Below are 15149 nucleotides of genomic sequence, written 5' to 3'. Positions count from 1 at the left end.
GCAAGCTTTCTACTACTTGATCTATTTCTTCAGTTTTTTGGTTTTTGCTTTTGAGACTGTCCTGCTGCTACCTTTGCCTGGGTTGGATTTGAACTAACATTTCTTCTCTTCCGTATACCAAATAGCTGGGATAACAGGTATGCAACTAGCATACCAGACTAGTTTAATCTTTACGTGACTACAAAATATTTATCACTATTAACTCTTTACCAGTCAAAAACCAGGAGTTGGAAGTGATGAGATACAGTAGTGTCAGCCAAGAACAGCAGGTCAGCACATTACTCTAACTTTTAAGTCCAGCAACTTTTTTATTCCAGTACTGGTGCTTGAACCCAGGGTCTTGGGCTCTCTCATGAGGACCTTCCTTGCTCATAGATGGCACTCTACCACCGTAGCCACAACTCCAATTCTGATCCACTTAGGCTATTCTCTTATCTTTCCCTTTTATGATGGAAATACGCATGTATGTCTTGGAAATAAATTAACTGCTTTTGATTTTATAGGGACTTAAAAGTTTGCCTTGAGTCTTAAAAGAGACTGTAAACTAAGATTTCAGAACAATGTTTTAACTGTTAAAAGGCCACGAGGACTTTTGAAGATAAGACTGAATGCATCTTAATATTATGATAAAGACATGAGACTCTAGGGGACCAAGGGTAGAATATTATGGTTTAATGAGATATGTTTGGGTGTCAAGGTGACATGGGGTGAGTTTATAATGCTTAATTATTATCAACTTGGTTGGATTAAGGAATATTTATAAGATTAGTAAAGCACACCTTTGTCTATCTCTGTGAAGGTGTTTCTAGAGTATGAGTGGGGCAGATGTCCCTGAATGTAGGTGACACTATCCCATAGGCTCGCAGTAGTGGGTGGCAGAGATAAATAAAGGAGGGAGAAAACCCAGAATTCAGCCATTCTCCTCTCTTGACTTCCTGGCCACCATGTTGTAAGTTTCTTTGCTCTGCTTTGCCCTTCCTGTCATGATGAACTGAAGCCTCTGAAACTGTAAACCAAAGTAAGTATTTTCTTCCTTAAGTTTTTTTTTTTTGTTGGTGGTTTTTGTTTTCTTGGCCAAGTATCTTGTCAGACCAATGCCAATGTCTGACTAAAACACTCCAATGACTGGATGTGCCAAATTATACACTTCAGAATTGTCCTCAAGCTGGCTAGAACAATTATTTGTTGCAGCATGAAGTGTAACATCCACTTATCTTAATTATGTTGGGGAAGCCTAATAGGCAGATTGGTGCCCAAGTGCACATCTGGACAGGACGCAAGACGCTATCTTAAAAATAACCAGTAGCGGGCTGGGAAGGTGGCTCAGTGGTAGAGCGCTTGCCTTGCATGCCTGGGGCCCTGGGTTCGATTCCTCAGCACCACATAAGCAAAAAGAAAAAAAAGAGCCGGAAGTGGCGCTGTGGCTCAAGTGGTAGAGAGCTAGACTTGAGCTGAAGAGCTGAGGGACAGCACCCAGGCCCAAAGTTCAGGCCCCACGACTGGACCCAAAAAAACAAAAAACAAAAATAACCAGTAGCTTACAGAGCTGGAGATGTGGCTCAGTAATAAGGGCACCTGACTAGCAAGAATGAGGCTCACAGTTCAAACCTTGTAATTGCCAAATGAAAGGAATATTTTCTTTAATCTCTAACATTTTTTATGGCATTCTGCTTTTTGTTTCCATAGAAAGCAGATTTTCTCTATACTAAGGGAAAAATGTTTTGAATTTTCTTTAATAATTATAGTTCTGGTTCACAAATTTAGGTCTTTAATCTACTTAAATTTTATTTTTATGATGGTATGAGCTTTCCCCTGACATCAATAACTATAGTATTTATTGAATTGTCTATCTTTTACCCACTAATATAAAATGCCTATGTATTAAGCACTAAAGGCTTAAATAGGTATTTTCTTTATTATCTTTCCCAGATTTGCTATATTTATCACATGCTTTTCAAAAATGCATTTCATATAGACTATATCCTTCTGAGAAAGTTTGAATGGATTTAATGTTATAAAAAGTACCAACTGCAGATTGAAATCAATGTCCATTTTAATATTTATTACACAGATGTTTACTTACACATATTTGACAACCATAAGGGGGAAGCTTGTGCATGTCACATTCGTATCACTATCCATATATGAACAAGTACACGTAATCATTTACCCAACTATATCAGAACATACACAATTTCTCAATTAAACAGACAGCAAATAAGAACAAGCAATAGACAATTAGTAACAACACAAGTAAGAATTATTTTTAAATGTACTACATTTTGATGACTTCAAGTTACTTATGTATTTATATTTTTAAAAATCATAAATTACAAGGGTCACTGTCAGGGTGAAAATATATGTTTTAAAGTTTTTTAAATATGATATTATGTGTTAGCATTATTTGATTTGTACTTGGCACATGTGGTATCTTAGAAAATAAAAATACACTTTGCCAATTTTGTGTATTGTGCAGTTATAAGAGAAAAAAGCACTGTGTTCAGTCATCAGGTCTGTCCCTAGGCCATGTTGTGTGAGGCAGGGTAATTACTTCTTGTTCCTAGAACCAGGACTGAATTTTTAAAATGCATACTTAAAACATATAGCATGGGTACTTAATGAATGATATCCTTTCCCAATGTGTTCCTATTTTTTTCACATGGTAGCAATAACAAAATATCATGGTCTTATTATGTATTACAGGTGGAAAAAATGTTAATTTAATAAATAATATTAATGTATTCTGGAAAATTACATTTTTTAAAAGTAAGGAGAAACCCTCAATTGGAGTAACTTTTTCCTAATAATATTTAATGCATACTATACCCTAATTTTAAAATAAATCTTAAACTATAGATGAAATGGTCAATGGTTAAGGACTTTTGGTTTTCTTTTGTGCTACTGATATAAAAATAATGGCTATATTTAAGGCTCATCAAGTCATTATAGTTGCCCTGAACCATCATGTTATCAGCTGAAACAGTCCTATTGCCTTGAATGACCATCCCAGATCACTCATGATATTCTATATTTGAACCAATCATAGCCTCCTTTCTAACTATGTAAAGGTTCGTTTGGTGGCATCTGGCAGTTAGTCCATGTCATTAAAGATTACTCATATAAACAAATCACAAACTCATCTTTTTCAGACTAAATACATGGTGTTTGGAAGAAATAGTATTCCTGAAGATTGAATGTATATTATTACAAGAAAAAGACTACTCTATACAGCCGTGCTGGCATCTCTACTGTTGAATCTTTTTGTTTCCTACCCTGACGCCCTAACAAATCATCCTTGCAAATGTGACTCAAAACCCCTCCTCTAGGAAATTTTCCCTAACAAAACTTTACACCTCTTTCCTTATGTCCTCTATACTCAAGCATAATTTATATGAATTTCAACTTGCATATATTATCATATTGAGTGCCTTCTACTCCCAGATATAATGTTGTCTATGACTTCCACAGTGTTTAGCACAGTGTTGTGCATGTACGTTCTGGCTGTGTATATGCATGTGTGATGTGTGTCTCTGTGTATTAAGTGAATTAATTAAAAAAATAAATAAACCTAAAGTACCTGGCGTCTGTAAGGTAGAAAAAGTTATATAATTTGACAGAAATCAGAATTGCTCTACTTTTCTAGTAGTAAAAGATTTGGTTCCCAAATCTGCATCCGTTTGCTTTGAGATATGTCAATAATAAAAAGGCAATAGGAAAAAAAACTGGTTTAAAAAACTTTATGAAATATTTCAAAAAGCTTTGTGATAAATTATCAAGAGCACCAAACCAAAACAATTACTAAATAGTGGTTTTACTTTCCCTATGACTTTATGAATGTAGACTTGTTTAGTTCAAGACAAAGAATACCAAACAGGAATAGGTGTTGTGAATCAGGATAGAAAGGCAATTCACTCTAGGCCAATACATAATACACATTTTGCAATTAATTTAAAAATCCCTTTGTGGTACATATATATATGTTATGTCAAGTAAAAGAATGGTTTATATCAAGATATCATAGATTTCTATACTTGCTTTAATACTGTAAAACATGAAACAATACTGAAGTTCCTACTTAACAAGACAAATTTTTTATATTAGCTATTAATATTAAAATAGGTTATAATAAAAAATTATTCTCAATGTGTATATTTTCAGATTTGCCTGACAGTGTCCTTTTAAGAAGTCTAACAGTTGGTAGTTAGATTATATACATTTGAATTTCACTTTCATGACTGAAAAATATTACATAATAACAAACAATAATATATAGTAGCATTTTACTGAAGCACTCCATTTATATTTAAAGCTTTGCTATAAAACAAACTTTATTGTACTTTTCATAAGTTAATGTACACAGAATAAATAAATACTATAATTACATAAAGAATAAATTAAAGTATAAAAATACAAGACCATAATCATGGGATGCTTTAGCTGTCATTCTAAATGTTGGTTTGTGCACTTCCATTTAGTTCTAATGCATTTTTCAGGCCAAGGAAACTTAATCTTTAAATGAAATTCTAAAAACTCAAGTTTGGTAAAAATTTAAGTGCCTCTTTTCTTAGATCACTTAGGAAATGAAATTTTAAAAATGGGCATACTGTGCTACATACTATATTAGTACAGCATTTTCTAGAGTCTATGACAGCATTGGTAAATGATAAGCTTATTTAAGTAATTTCTTATGTAAAAGAAAACACTCTAATTTTTGTGTATCATTTTCAAATCTTTTTTCTAATATGCAATAGTTATATAAAAGCAGTTCTTGAAATGCTCACTATTAACCATTTAAAGCAGCACAAAACGAATTAGACTAATTTATATAATTAACAAAAATAGGTGGAGAGAATATATATATATATATATATATATATATATATATATATGTATATTAGGGTGAGGTCCTAGAATTTGTTACACGTAAGGCTAGACTTGCAAGAGATCTCATGGCAAATGTAGACACTTTGTGACATATCCCAGCTTTTGAAATATAGTTAGAAGCCAATCGAAAAAGCCTTTCGGCACCAAAGGTATTGAAGTGGCCAGGAAGCACCTTCTCCACCAGACCTCTGTCCACTAATTCTATCAGACGTTCGCAAGTGCCAACATAGTCACTTATCCTGCTGTATGGGAGCCAGTCAATCAGTGATCCATCGTACACGACATCTCCACTGAAGAGAATCTTTCGGTCTTTGTCATGCAAGCAAATACTACCTCTGGAGTGACCTGGCATGTGCATGACAGTGAGCTGTCTGTCACCAAGGTTGATCACATCCCCTATAAATGGAAACATTTAACAGATAAATAAGCTGTATACATGATTTTAATCATTAAACATAAGGACACTGAATAGTTTCAAAGAAATCAGGAAGGATGATGCTCATTCACTATTACTCCATAAATACTATTATATCTTAATGATAATTTGAAAATAAAAGTGGCCTGTATTTCATTCCTATTGTGTTCTAGCTTAGTATTTGCTAAAGTGAGTAATGTACAGCTCTACTTTTGCAGGTTATTATAAGCTTTTTTTTTAAGAGTTAAGGAGCTTTGTTTTCTGTAAGACTTATAAAAACTTTTAATTTCACAATGGATATTATAGATATACATAAAGAAAATACACAATTTCTCAAACTTATTTGACTAGAAATCTTTTACTTTTCAGAACAGCCACAATACTACTATCCTGTTGGCACAACTTTTTAATGTTGCAATGGTGAGGTAGACTGTGTTTTACCCTTGTTATATCACTCTGTGGGAATTAAAGCTCAAAGATTTAGTTTGCATGATCAAGCTCTGGATAATGCTATTGATGTTGTGAAATAAATGATTTCTTACCCAGAAACTTCATGTCCTCTGTGAGAATCTACTAAATTGTTGCAGGCTCAGGCTACTTTTAAGTAGGGCAAAAATCTCAAAGTTATCAGTTATGGATAGGAGAAAATGAAGCTCTCTAGGGCAGGATTTTGCTGCGTTTCACAGAACTTACGTGCTAACTTGAAATAAGTAATGATTTCTTAAAATATTTATATAGTTTATTTCTAGTACAAACACATTATAGGAAGAAAAAAATCAAAGAAACATAGCTAAAAAGTCAATGGAGGAATTCACTAAACAGAAGGAAAAACACAGGAACAAAAGAAAAAATAAAATGCAATATAACATAAAATAGCAGTTCAAAATCCAACTGTATCAATAATTACAAGAAACATGAATGAGGGAGGGCACCAGTGGCTCATGCCTGTAATCCTACCTAGTCAGGTAGTTGAGATATGAGAATTGAGGTTTGGAGTCAGCCTCAGCAGAAAAGTCCATCAGATTTCATCTTCAATTAATCAACAAAAAAGTTAGATGGAAGGTGTGGCTCAAGTGGTAGAACACCTGCTCTGAGTGGGAACAGGTGAGTGAGAATGAAAAGCCCTGAGTTTAAGCTCTGGTATTGGAATAACAAAAGAATGGGATAAACACTCCAATCATACTCAGACAAGGATTAAAAGCACGATGTATGAGGTAACCAAGAAAGGAACTTAGGTCAAAGACAAAATTAGATTGTAAAAGGTACAGCATATAAATTACAGGGGCTATTACTATAAGACAAAATAATTTTTTTTGCACAAGAGCTATTCCTAGAGAAAAGAGATATTTCATGGGTTATAAGTCAGGCCAAAACACTTAAAAAGCATAAATGTATATACACCCAAAACAGAGAATTAAAAAAAAAACTTCATGAAGAAAGAACTGACACTTGAAATAAGAATAAACAATTGAGTAATTTTCCTGAGAAATTTCAAGAGCTCCTTTGTAATTTGTAAAATGTACATAGAAGGACACAGAAAATCAAAACAATTCCTATTAACCACCTTAACCTAAATGCCACATATAACATATTTAACTCCAAAATAGCAAAGTACACTTCTCAATTGTGCATGAATATCCAGAAAGACATAAAGCAAGTTTCAATAAATTTAAAAGGAAAAAAAATACAAAGTAGGAAGTGAAGTGGCTCTGTGGCTCAAGTGATAGAGCACTCACCTTGAATGGAAGAGCTCAGGGACAGCATCCAGCCCCAGAATTCAAGTCCAACAACCAACAAAAAATAAACAAAAAATGCAAAGTATATTTATTCACTGACCATACTTAATTAAAAATGAGAAATAACATTAAAAAACAAGACATGAATTTTGAATAAACAAAATTAGCAACATGAGTGATAAAAATAAATATGGGACTATCCATAAATGTTATTATACTTTTAGCCTATGACATCAAAAGGGAAGGTAGAGAGCACTATAGATAATACTAAAGAAAAAAATTATAAGATTTATAGAATATAACTAAAGCAGTACTTAGAAGATGGGCATCTTAAATACTTATTTGATGAAGTATTAAATTTAGTTTAACTTCTGAAGATAGTTAATGTAAAATATTAATAAAATAAAAAGAGAAAAAACAGATTTTCTCAAGGTTATCTCAAAAGATACATACAAAACCACAAAAATCTAACACTCATTTATGAAAAGTTGCAAAAATCTGCAAACAGAAAGGAAGGTCCTGAACTTAATAAAGCCTACCTATGGAAAAACCTACAGGTAATATCTCTTTGAATAGCACAGACCATACAAAGTGCAGGACAGCATAATCTCCTTTCCTTCTAGGATGGAACAAAACATGATGTTGCTCTTATGCCTTCCATCCACCATTACATTGAAGATCCTAACCAGTGCAATAAGAAAAAAAGGAAGTAAACTCATATATATTGGGTAAGAAGAAGCAATTCTATATTTATTCATAGTGATATGTATGGAAAAGCCCAAGAATGGAAGAAAAGCTAAAGATCTAAAAAACCAAAAGTTTAATAATATCACAAGATAGATCAATACACAAAAGCTACTGTACTCCTACATGCAGAAGGACTTTCAAAAATAAATTTTAGTTGGGTACTGGTGGCTCACGCCTGTAATCAGGAGGCTGAGATGTAAGGATTGCAGTTGGAAGCCTGCCTAGGCTGAAATGTCTGTGAGACTGTTATCTCTATTAAACAACTCAGAAAAAGCTGGAAGTGGTGCTGTGGCTTAAGTAGTAGAGTGCTAGCCTTGAGCAAAAGCAGCTCAGGGATATTGTGCAGGCTCTGAGTTCAAGCTCCAGGACCAGGGAAAAAAACAAATAAACACAAAAACATTCCATTAAAATAGCATTTGCTAGACAAACACTGTGAAGAGAAATTAAAGAAGGCCTAAACTAAAGACATAAAACTGAACCCATTGTTCAGTTAGAATGTAATTTAATCCAACCTTTCTATCACTGTACTGCATAGAACTCTCCAGAGAAGCTGAAACTGTCTGTGTCAATATGACCCAATATGAGAAATATTAGTCATTGTGACTATTGCCATTTGAAATGTTGCTGTGCTATTAAGGAATTAAATTTTTTATTTTAAGTTAGCTTTTCTATTCTCTTTTTTTTAAATGAAAAACAATTTTTTTTCCAGAATTGCTGTTTGAACTGAGGACCTTGCATTTACTAGGCAGATGCTCTACCCCTTGAGCCATTAATCTATTTTAGGTATGTTAAATTTCATCTCTTGGCTAGTCACATATGGTTTATGGCTACTGCAGCAGCCATAAACTCAGTCCACACTCAACCAAAATCTCAACATGATTTTAAAGAAACTGAAAACCTAGCGAAAAAATTCTATAAAGACTGGTGGCATGGCTCAGTGGTGAAGTGCTTGCCTAGCATTCATAAGGTCCACGTTCAATTCTTCCACACTGCAGGAAAAAAAAAAGTGGCAAGACTTAGACTACCTAATTTCAAAAACTTGATTTAAAAGTAACAATAAGTAACCTGGCTAAATCATGGATATAATCCATGTGAATAAAGAGTTCAGTCTCTTCCACAGTTACAAATTAGATCTACTCCACTGGTTCCATGTATGTGCTATTTTACTTTATTTTGTCAGTCATGGGGCTTGAATGAACTCTGGCCCTGGGTGCTACCCCTCAGCTCTTCAGCTCAAGGCTAGCACCCTACCACTTGTGCCATAGCACCACTTCCGGCTTGTTTATGTGGCACTGAGGAATCAAACCCAGGGCCTCATGTACACGAGGCAAGCACTCTACCACTGAGCCAACTTCCCAGCCCTGTTTTATTTTAAATTTGTATGCTACCTGTTGATTTACACTATCAAGCTGGAGTTTCAGCTCTCTACTCTTCAAAATTCCCAGATACCATTATTATGTATGTATACCTTTTTCATATTCTTACCATTCACTCACTCCAAAGAATCAGAATTCAATGACTTCACCCTGTAGTCCCAATGTTTTGGGTATTGTTACTGTGAAGTGCATTCATCATATCATCCAATACTCTAAATTTCCTTTGCATTAGATTTCCTGTTAACTGCATTTGATGTCTTCTCTCTTGGTTTATTCCCTTATTTTGAAGGAGCATATCTCTATGGCTTCTCTTTAACAGCATGTGTAAAAGGATTTTCTTTTTTTTTGGGGGGGGGGCAAAGTTGACTGGTAGTAGGATGGACACACAGATCTATTTGGGGGAAATCATTTGCATGTAGAGTTGAATGCAAAACTTCTTTTCTAGCTCCAAAGCCATTATGATCTGAACACATGATGGTTTGGCTTAAATTTCTTGAAATTGTAGAACTTACTTTGATCAGAATGCTTTGAACATTTACAAGCCTGGATGTGTTTTCGTCCATGGCAATGGGAACTCTGTTGGCCTTTTCAGAAATGCATATCTTTAACTGTGAGATATATTCTTGGATTGCCTCTAACTTTCTTATTTCTTCTCCTTCATTTTATTACTGTATTATCTCTTCTTCTATTATGTTAATGTTAGATTTTCCAAACTTTTTTTAATCAAATACTCTGTTCTCTTGTAAGCTTTCAAATTAATGTTCCATAACTTCTACTAATTTCTAGTATTTTAAATTCCAAGTGCACTTTTTTTGTGGATACTGTTCTGCTACTTATTTATAAAGCATTCTCATTCTCTTTTGGATATCTAGAATATGATAGCTTGTCTTTTTTATAATGTTATTGATGAAAGTCTCTACTTTCAAGTTGATCATCTCAAGATGTTCTCATGTTAAGAGGCTTCTGTCAGGTTCTGCAAAGTGCTTGGTTGCCTATTTGAATAGGGGAGTAGAAATCCTGCTTGAAGCACACATATGGTACCTAGCAAACTAAACTTGATAGTAGTGACCCAGCCAGGGATAACTTAGGAATGTCTCTGCCAGGGCATCTCAGTCTTTCCTTGAGGGTTCAGATTTCCGTTAAGATTTTTCTAATTTCCGTCCCTGGTGGTAGAGGTCTGGCAATCTTACTTCTAAGCATCTAATAGGAAATATACACTGTTTGATCCTGTTTTATACTGAACCACATTAGTGCCCATCAGACCTCAATCAAGAAACTACTCTATTTTACTTCTCTAGAGAGCAAGCTAACTGGATGGGGGAGGGGCATTCATTTAAGGAGAAAGGTTTTACATTTTTAAGAGCTGTAGCCTTTTAAATGCTTCCAAGCCGTTGTCCTTATTTTAGAGTTCTCCTGGTTCCAACTGAGGTACTGGCTAATGCTCATCCTTGGGCCTTTTCTGTCTTTTTCAAAGCTAACTGTTGATTGTATCTTGCTGGCTCGTATACAACAGCTAACTCAAGTCACCATATCTACTTTCTAGCATCTGAAATTGTTTCCTAAGTCAGTACAGATTTATACTGAAAGCAAACAGATCATATAACAGATCAGATGCTCTTACTTGTAGTCTTAGTAGGCCTTTAGGAGGGAGCCAGATTTTGTGTTTGTTCAATTTACTATGGATTCAATCTTTCTGGAATCTCTGTATTTTGTTTTTCACTTCCTCAGGTGACCTGTCCATCTGAAGCCACTCCTCTAAGACAATATATCCTTGGCTCTGATCAAATTGTTTAAAGATGTACAAAGGAGACAGCAATGTCAGAAGTTGAATCACTTGAATCCAGTGAAAGAAAGGCAACGTGCCAGACTCACATCTAGGAGATATGGGATATAACAAAGGTCTATTGGTCTCTTCTTATAGGAAAATTCTATTTCCCTGTTAATAAGGTAAGTTCTTTATCTATCAAAGATAAGCATGTACACTTATCATATTAAACATTTATCATACATTGCATGATATGCTTTTGAGATGAAGATCCACTACACAGATTTCTGCTTCTTCAAAACAGGTAATCATCAATTCACTAAATGAAATGTACTACATGATTTCAGCCTCCTTATGTTCTCAAACCAAAGCAATGAAGACATTATGCTGTTTGAGTATGTGCTGTACATATGCATTTTCAATATAAATATTTTATGTATCCTTCTAGGCATCTGGATTATACCTATGCTAATAGCAAGTTGGCAGGCCACATCATTCAGAAAAGACAGGAAATTAATATTCCTAAGAAGTGAGGAAATTAGCTACTACTTGAGAGGACAAGATATCTACTTCCTAATGAGAAACAACTTGTAATAACACAGTACTATCACATTCTAAGTGTTCGGTAAATATTGAGCTTTCTTTTCTCACCTTCAAAGTCATAAAGACTGCACAAGGAGCTGGTAAGCTCTTTCCAAATCCCAAAATGCTAGGCTTCTACTATCAACTGTGACTAAGAAAATGTGGGCTCTAGGCCCAGTTCCTTCTCAAATGATCTGTGTGACCTCAGGCATGAGATCTCTACATCTCTACATCTCTAAGTTAGTAATCCATACCATTCTTTCACTCTTTTCCCATTGCTACCACAGAAGTAAATGAGTAAAAAAATGTTTATCTTCCCAACACTTGAAATACATTTTAACATTACTATAAATCTTTTTGACCCAACTGCTATAATGTAATAAGGTGAATACCCATCAACTGCTTGGTTATCATCTACAAGTAAATAAAACAATTTTGTAGCTTTAGATTTTAAATTTTAGTGATGATGCTTCTTGGCTGGGTGGTGAGGCATAGAATTTTACAATTTCTTAATACCACAAAAGATCAAGATAATGTCATGTGTATGAGAAACTGAGTTCTGTAAAATATCTCATTATTTTCATGTTGTTCAGTCTGTGTTTCATTGTACCCCAGCAATTTGATGCATTGCATTACAGAAAGGTGTTTCTATTCACTAAACCAGTAAATAAATTGATCATGACAGAAAGAAGAGCTTTTACATTCTCACAATTATTTTAAAAAAACATATATTTCTCAGGTAGAATTCATGTATGTTTTGCATGGTTTGATCTATGACTCCTTGGTTCAACTCCTAGATTATATCATCATCTTGCTTACTGGGCTAATTAATTCAATTTAATCTCCCGCATGGAGAGAGAGGGGCCTGGGGCCTACCCTGTTTGGCTTTTTTCTCTGCGAATTTCTCTCTTGAACTGCATCCTGTCTTTTACCTATTTGCAGAGTCAAGGAAGACTAAGCTTCACCTTTACTGGAAACAGCCTTATTAATCTCTCAGTTTTGCTTTCACCCAGACCCACTATCTGTCATAATGTAAACCAGATATGTGCTGCCTTTATGTTCACTAAAGCTTTACCTCTTGTGAGGTGGTATTAAGAAATCAATCTAAAAGATGAGGATGAGTGAGGGGCTGGAACCACAGCTCTGACGATTTTCTAAGCCTACAGGTGGGAATGGATCACAGTGGGTGGTGACTGAGCAGATGGAATCAGTAGTTCTCAAAAGCATAGAGTATGACATGCACTCTTAGCAAGGCGACGCTTCTTTAAACACACACACACAGAGAGAGAGAGAGAGAGAGAGAGAGAGAGAGAGAGAGAGAGAAGAAATAGCAACAACAACAAAAGGCCGACCTGCTACCAAAGCGTTTTGAATGTCAGACTGGTGCTTGGGAAAAAGAATGGAACAACCCTTAATCACAAGTCTCAGCAGTGTCACCACTGTAAGGAGACACGAGAAACCCGATTAGGGGGTGGTGCTGGCTCTCATTCTCCGTCGCGGCACCGCACCAGGGCCGGATGTCTTAGCAGAGGAGGCTGGAGATGGCCTCGGTGCTGGTGGAGACAGAAATGGTGCTTTTGCACTGTGTCTCATCAGACGATCGTGCCGCCCTCGCGGCCAGCCCTCTCCCCTCCCGCCCGCGGGGACCCCCCGCTTACCATCCTGCAGGACCAGGGTGGGCTGCACCGCCTGCACCCGGAACTGCCTGGCCCTCCAGCCGGGGCTGGGCGCCCGCACCACCTCGCTGTCGGAGAGCCAGGTCACCGTCTCAAAGTTGTCCCCGCGGGCCAGGGCCTCGGCCTCGGCGTGGTGCACGGCCACCTGGTCGAACTGGTAGAGGCCGCCCGAGTGGTCGAAGTGCACGTGGGTGGCCACGGCCAGCAGCGGCCGGCGGGCCGCGTCCTCCTCCTCCTTGGCCCCGCAGTCCTGCAACAGGCCCGAGGAGTACAGGTATTCCGGGAGGCTGCGCAGCCCCAGGCCCGTGTCGATCACCACGTCCTGCTCGGAGCCGCGCACCAGCCAGATGTTGGCGCGGTTGCCCGACTCGTAGAAGCGTTCTTGGATCCAGAAGATGCCGTCGCCCAGCGACTTGTGGGCGTACCACTCGAGCGCCGACATGCTGGGCAGGGGTGCGGCCGGCCGGCGGGAAGCCGCAGAATGTCTCCCGAGGGCCGCGGGTGGAGGCACCGGGAATGCGGTGCGCCGGGAATCCTGACAAGCTGGATCCACGAGTGTGAGCCGGCCCGTCCAGCTCAAACGTGCGCTCCGCTCCGCGTCGCTCTCCTCGCTGCTGGAGGGCTGCGAGTGGAGGCCAAGGGTCGTGTCCGGTTCTTTCCCCTCAACTTTGCCTTTCATTATCTGCCAGAATTGTAATGGGTGCAGGCCTGTCGAGCCGTCACTTAGAAACAAACCGGATTCTAGGTCTAATGCTGCATTAACAGCAGGAGCACATAGTGACAGGTGAAGATGAGAGCCAGACCAAAGGAAGAATCTGTTTTGATTTTAAAAATTTGACACGGGTTGGAGGCATGACTCAAGTGTTAGAGCACCTGCCTGGCAAGAGCGAGGCTCAGCGTCGAAACCACATTGCTGCCCCCCCCCAAAAAAAAAAAAAAAGAAAAAGAAAAGAAAAACACCTAGTGCTGTAATCTTAGCAAGTCAGGAGGCGGAAATCTAGAGAATGGAGGTTCTGGACTGTATCTCCAAAAAGATGAGTTGAACCTGTGGCTCACTGGTAAAACAGTCGCCTAGGAATCTCTAGGCCCTGAATTCAAACCCTAGTATAAATATGAGTAGGGCTTGCAATAAGAGAGAGGTTTTTCTGTTTTTATCTTTGTGTGTGCATGTACATGCTGGTACTGGGGTTTGAATTTGGGCCTTGAGCTCTTACTCAGTCTTTTCACTCATGGCTAGCACTTTGCCACTTGAATTATACTTTCACTTCTGACTTTTTGCTGGCTAATTGGATATGAGACTTGTGGAACTTTGTCGGCCTGGACTGGCTTCAAACCATGATCTTCAGATCTCAGCTTCCTAAGTAGGTAAGGATTATAAGTGTGAGCCACTGGTGCCCAGCTGCTTTTGTCATTCTTTGTCCTCTGGTCCTTTAGTTTATAGCATGTATCTGTTTACTATTTTAGTCTTCTCCCTTCTTATATGTCAGCTGTATGACAGTAGGGACTTTGTTTTCACTACTGTACTGTAGTAAGGGCTGGCACATGCTAGGTGCTGAGTAAATTAAAAAAAATTTTTTTTGGGGGGTCCGGTCGTGGGGCCTGAACTCTGGGCCTGGGCGCTGTCCCTCAGCTCTTCAGCTCAAGGCTAGCACTCTACCACTTGAGCCACAGCGCTACTTCCCGGCTTTTTTCTTTTTTCTTATGTGGTGCTGAGGAATCGAACCCAGGGCCTCATGCATGAAAGGCAAGTGCTCTGCCACTGAGCTACCTTTCCAGCCCCTAAATAAATTTTTTTCTAAATAAGCTAGTTTATAAGCACTAGTTTATTTCTGGGAATAATACTCTTTTTTTTTTTTTGGTTTTGCTTTTGGTGCCAGTTCTGGAGGTTTGACTGAGTGCCTGGATGCTTGCCCTCAGATTTTTTTTTTTTGCTTTATGCCAGTGCTTTACCACTTGATCCATGGCTCC

The 15149-nt window shown here is 37.5% G+C and overlaps 2 protein-coding genes across 2 annotated transcripts in view; one reads left to right on the top strand and one right to left on the bottom strand.

The window, feature by feature from the left end:
- Window positions 1-4874: 4874 nt before the first annotated feature.
- Mblac2 (metallo-beta-lactamase domain containing 2) lies at window positions 4875-13646 on the bottom strand. Its single transcript, XM_013015871.1, has 2 exons — window positions 13164-13646; window positions 4875-5280 (listed from the first exon to the last, which is right to left on the bottom strand). Exons 1-2 carry the CDS (start codon window positions 13621-13623, stop codon window positions 4895-4897), a joined length of 846 nt encoding a protein of 281 aa, XP_012871325.1. The 5' UTR covers window positions 13624-13646; the 3' UTR covers window positions 4875-4894.
- The window catches only part of Polr3g (polymerase (RNA) III (DNA directed) polypeptide G (32kD)), a 25050-nt gene continuing 23282 nt past the window's right edge, over window positions 13382-15149 (top strand). Inside the window, exon 1 of the mRNA XM_013015872.1 lies at window positions 13382-13455. The gene's annotated coding sequence lies outside the window, so the exon portion shown is untranslated. The remainder of the gene's footprint in view (window positions 13456-15149) is intronic.

Source organism: Dipodomys ordii, unplaced genomic scaffold (genome assembly GCF_000151885.1).
Source record: "Dipodomys ordii isolate 6190 unplaced genomic scaffold, Dord_2.0 Scaffold28, whole genome shotgun sequence".
NCBI lineage: Eukaryota > Metazoa > Chordata > Mammalia > Rodentia > Heteromyidae > Dipodomys > Dipodomys ordii.
Note: the sequence above shows the minus strand (reverse complement) of the source record. Positions and strands in the feature narration are given on the sequence as shown.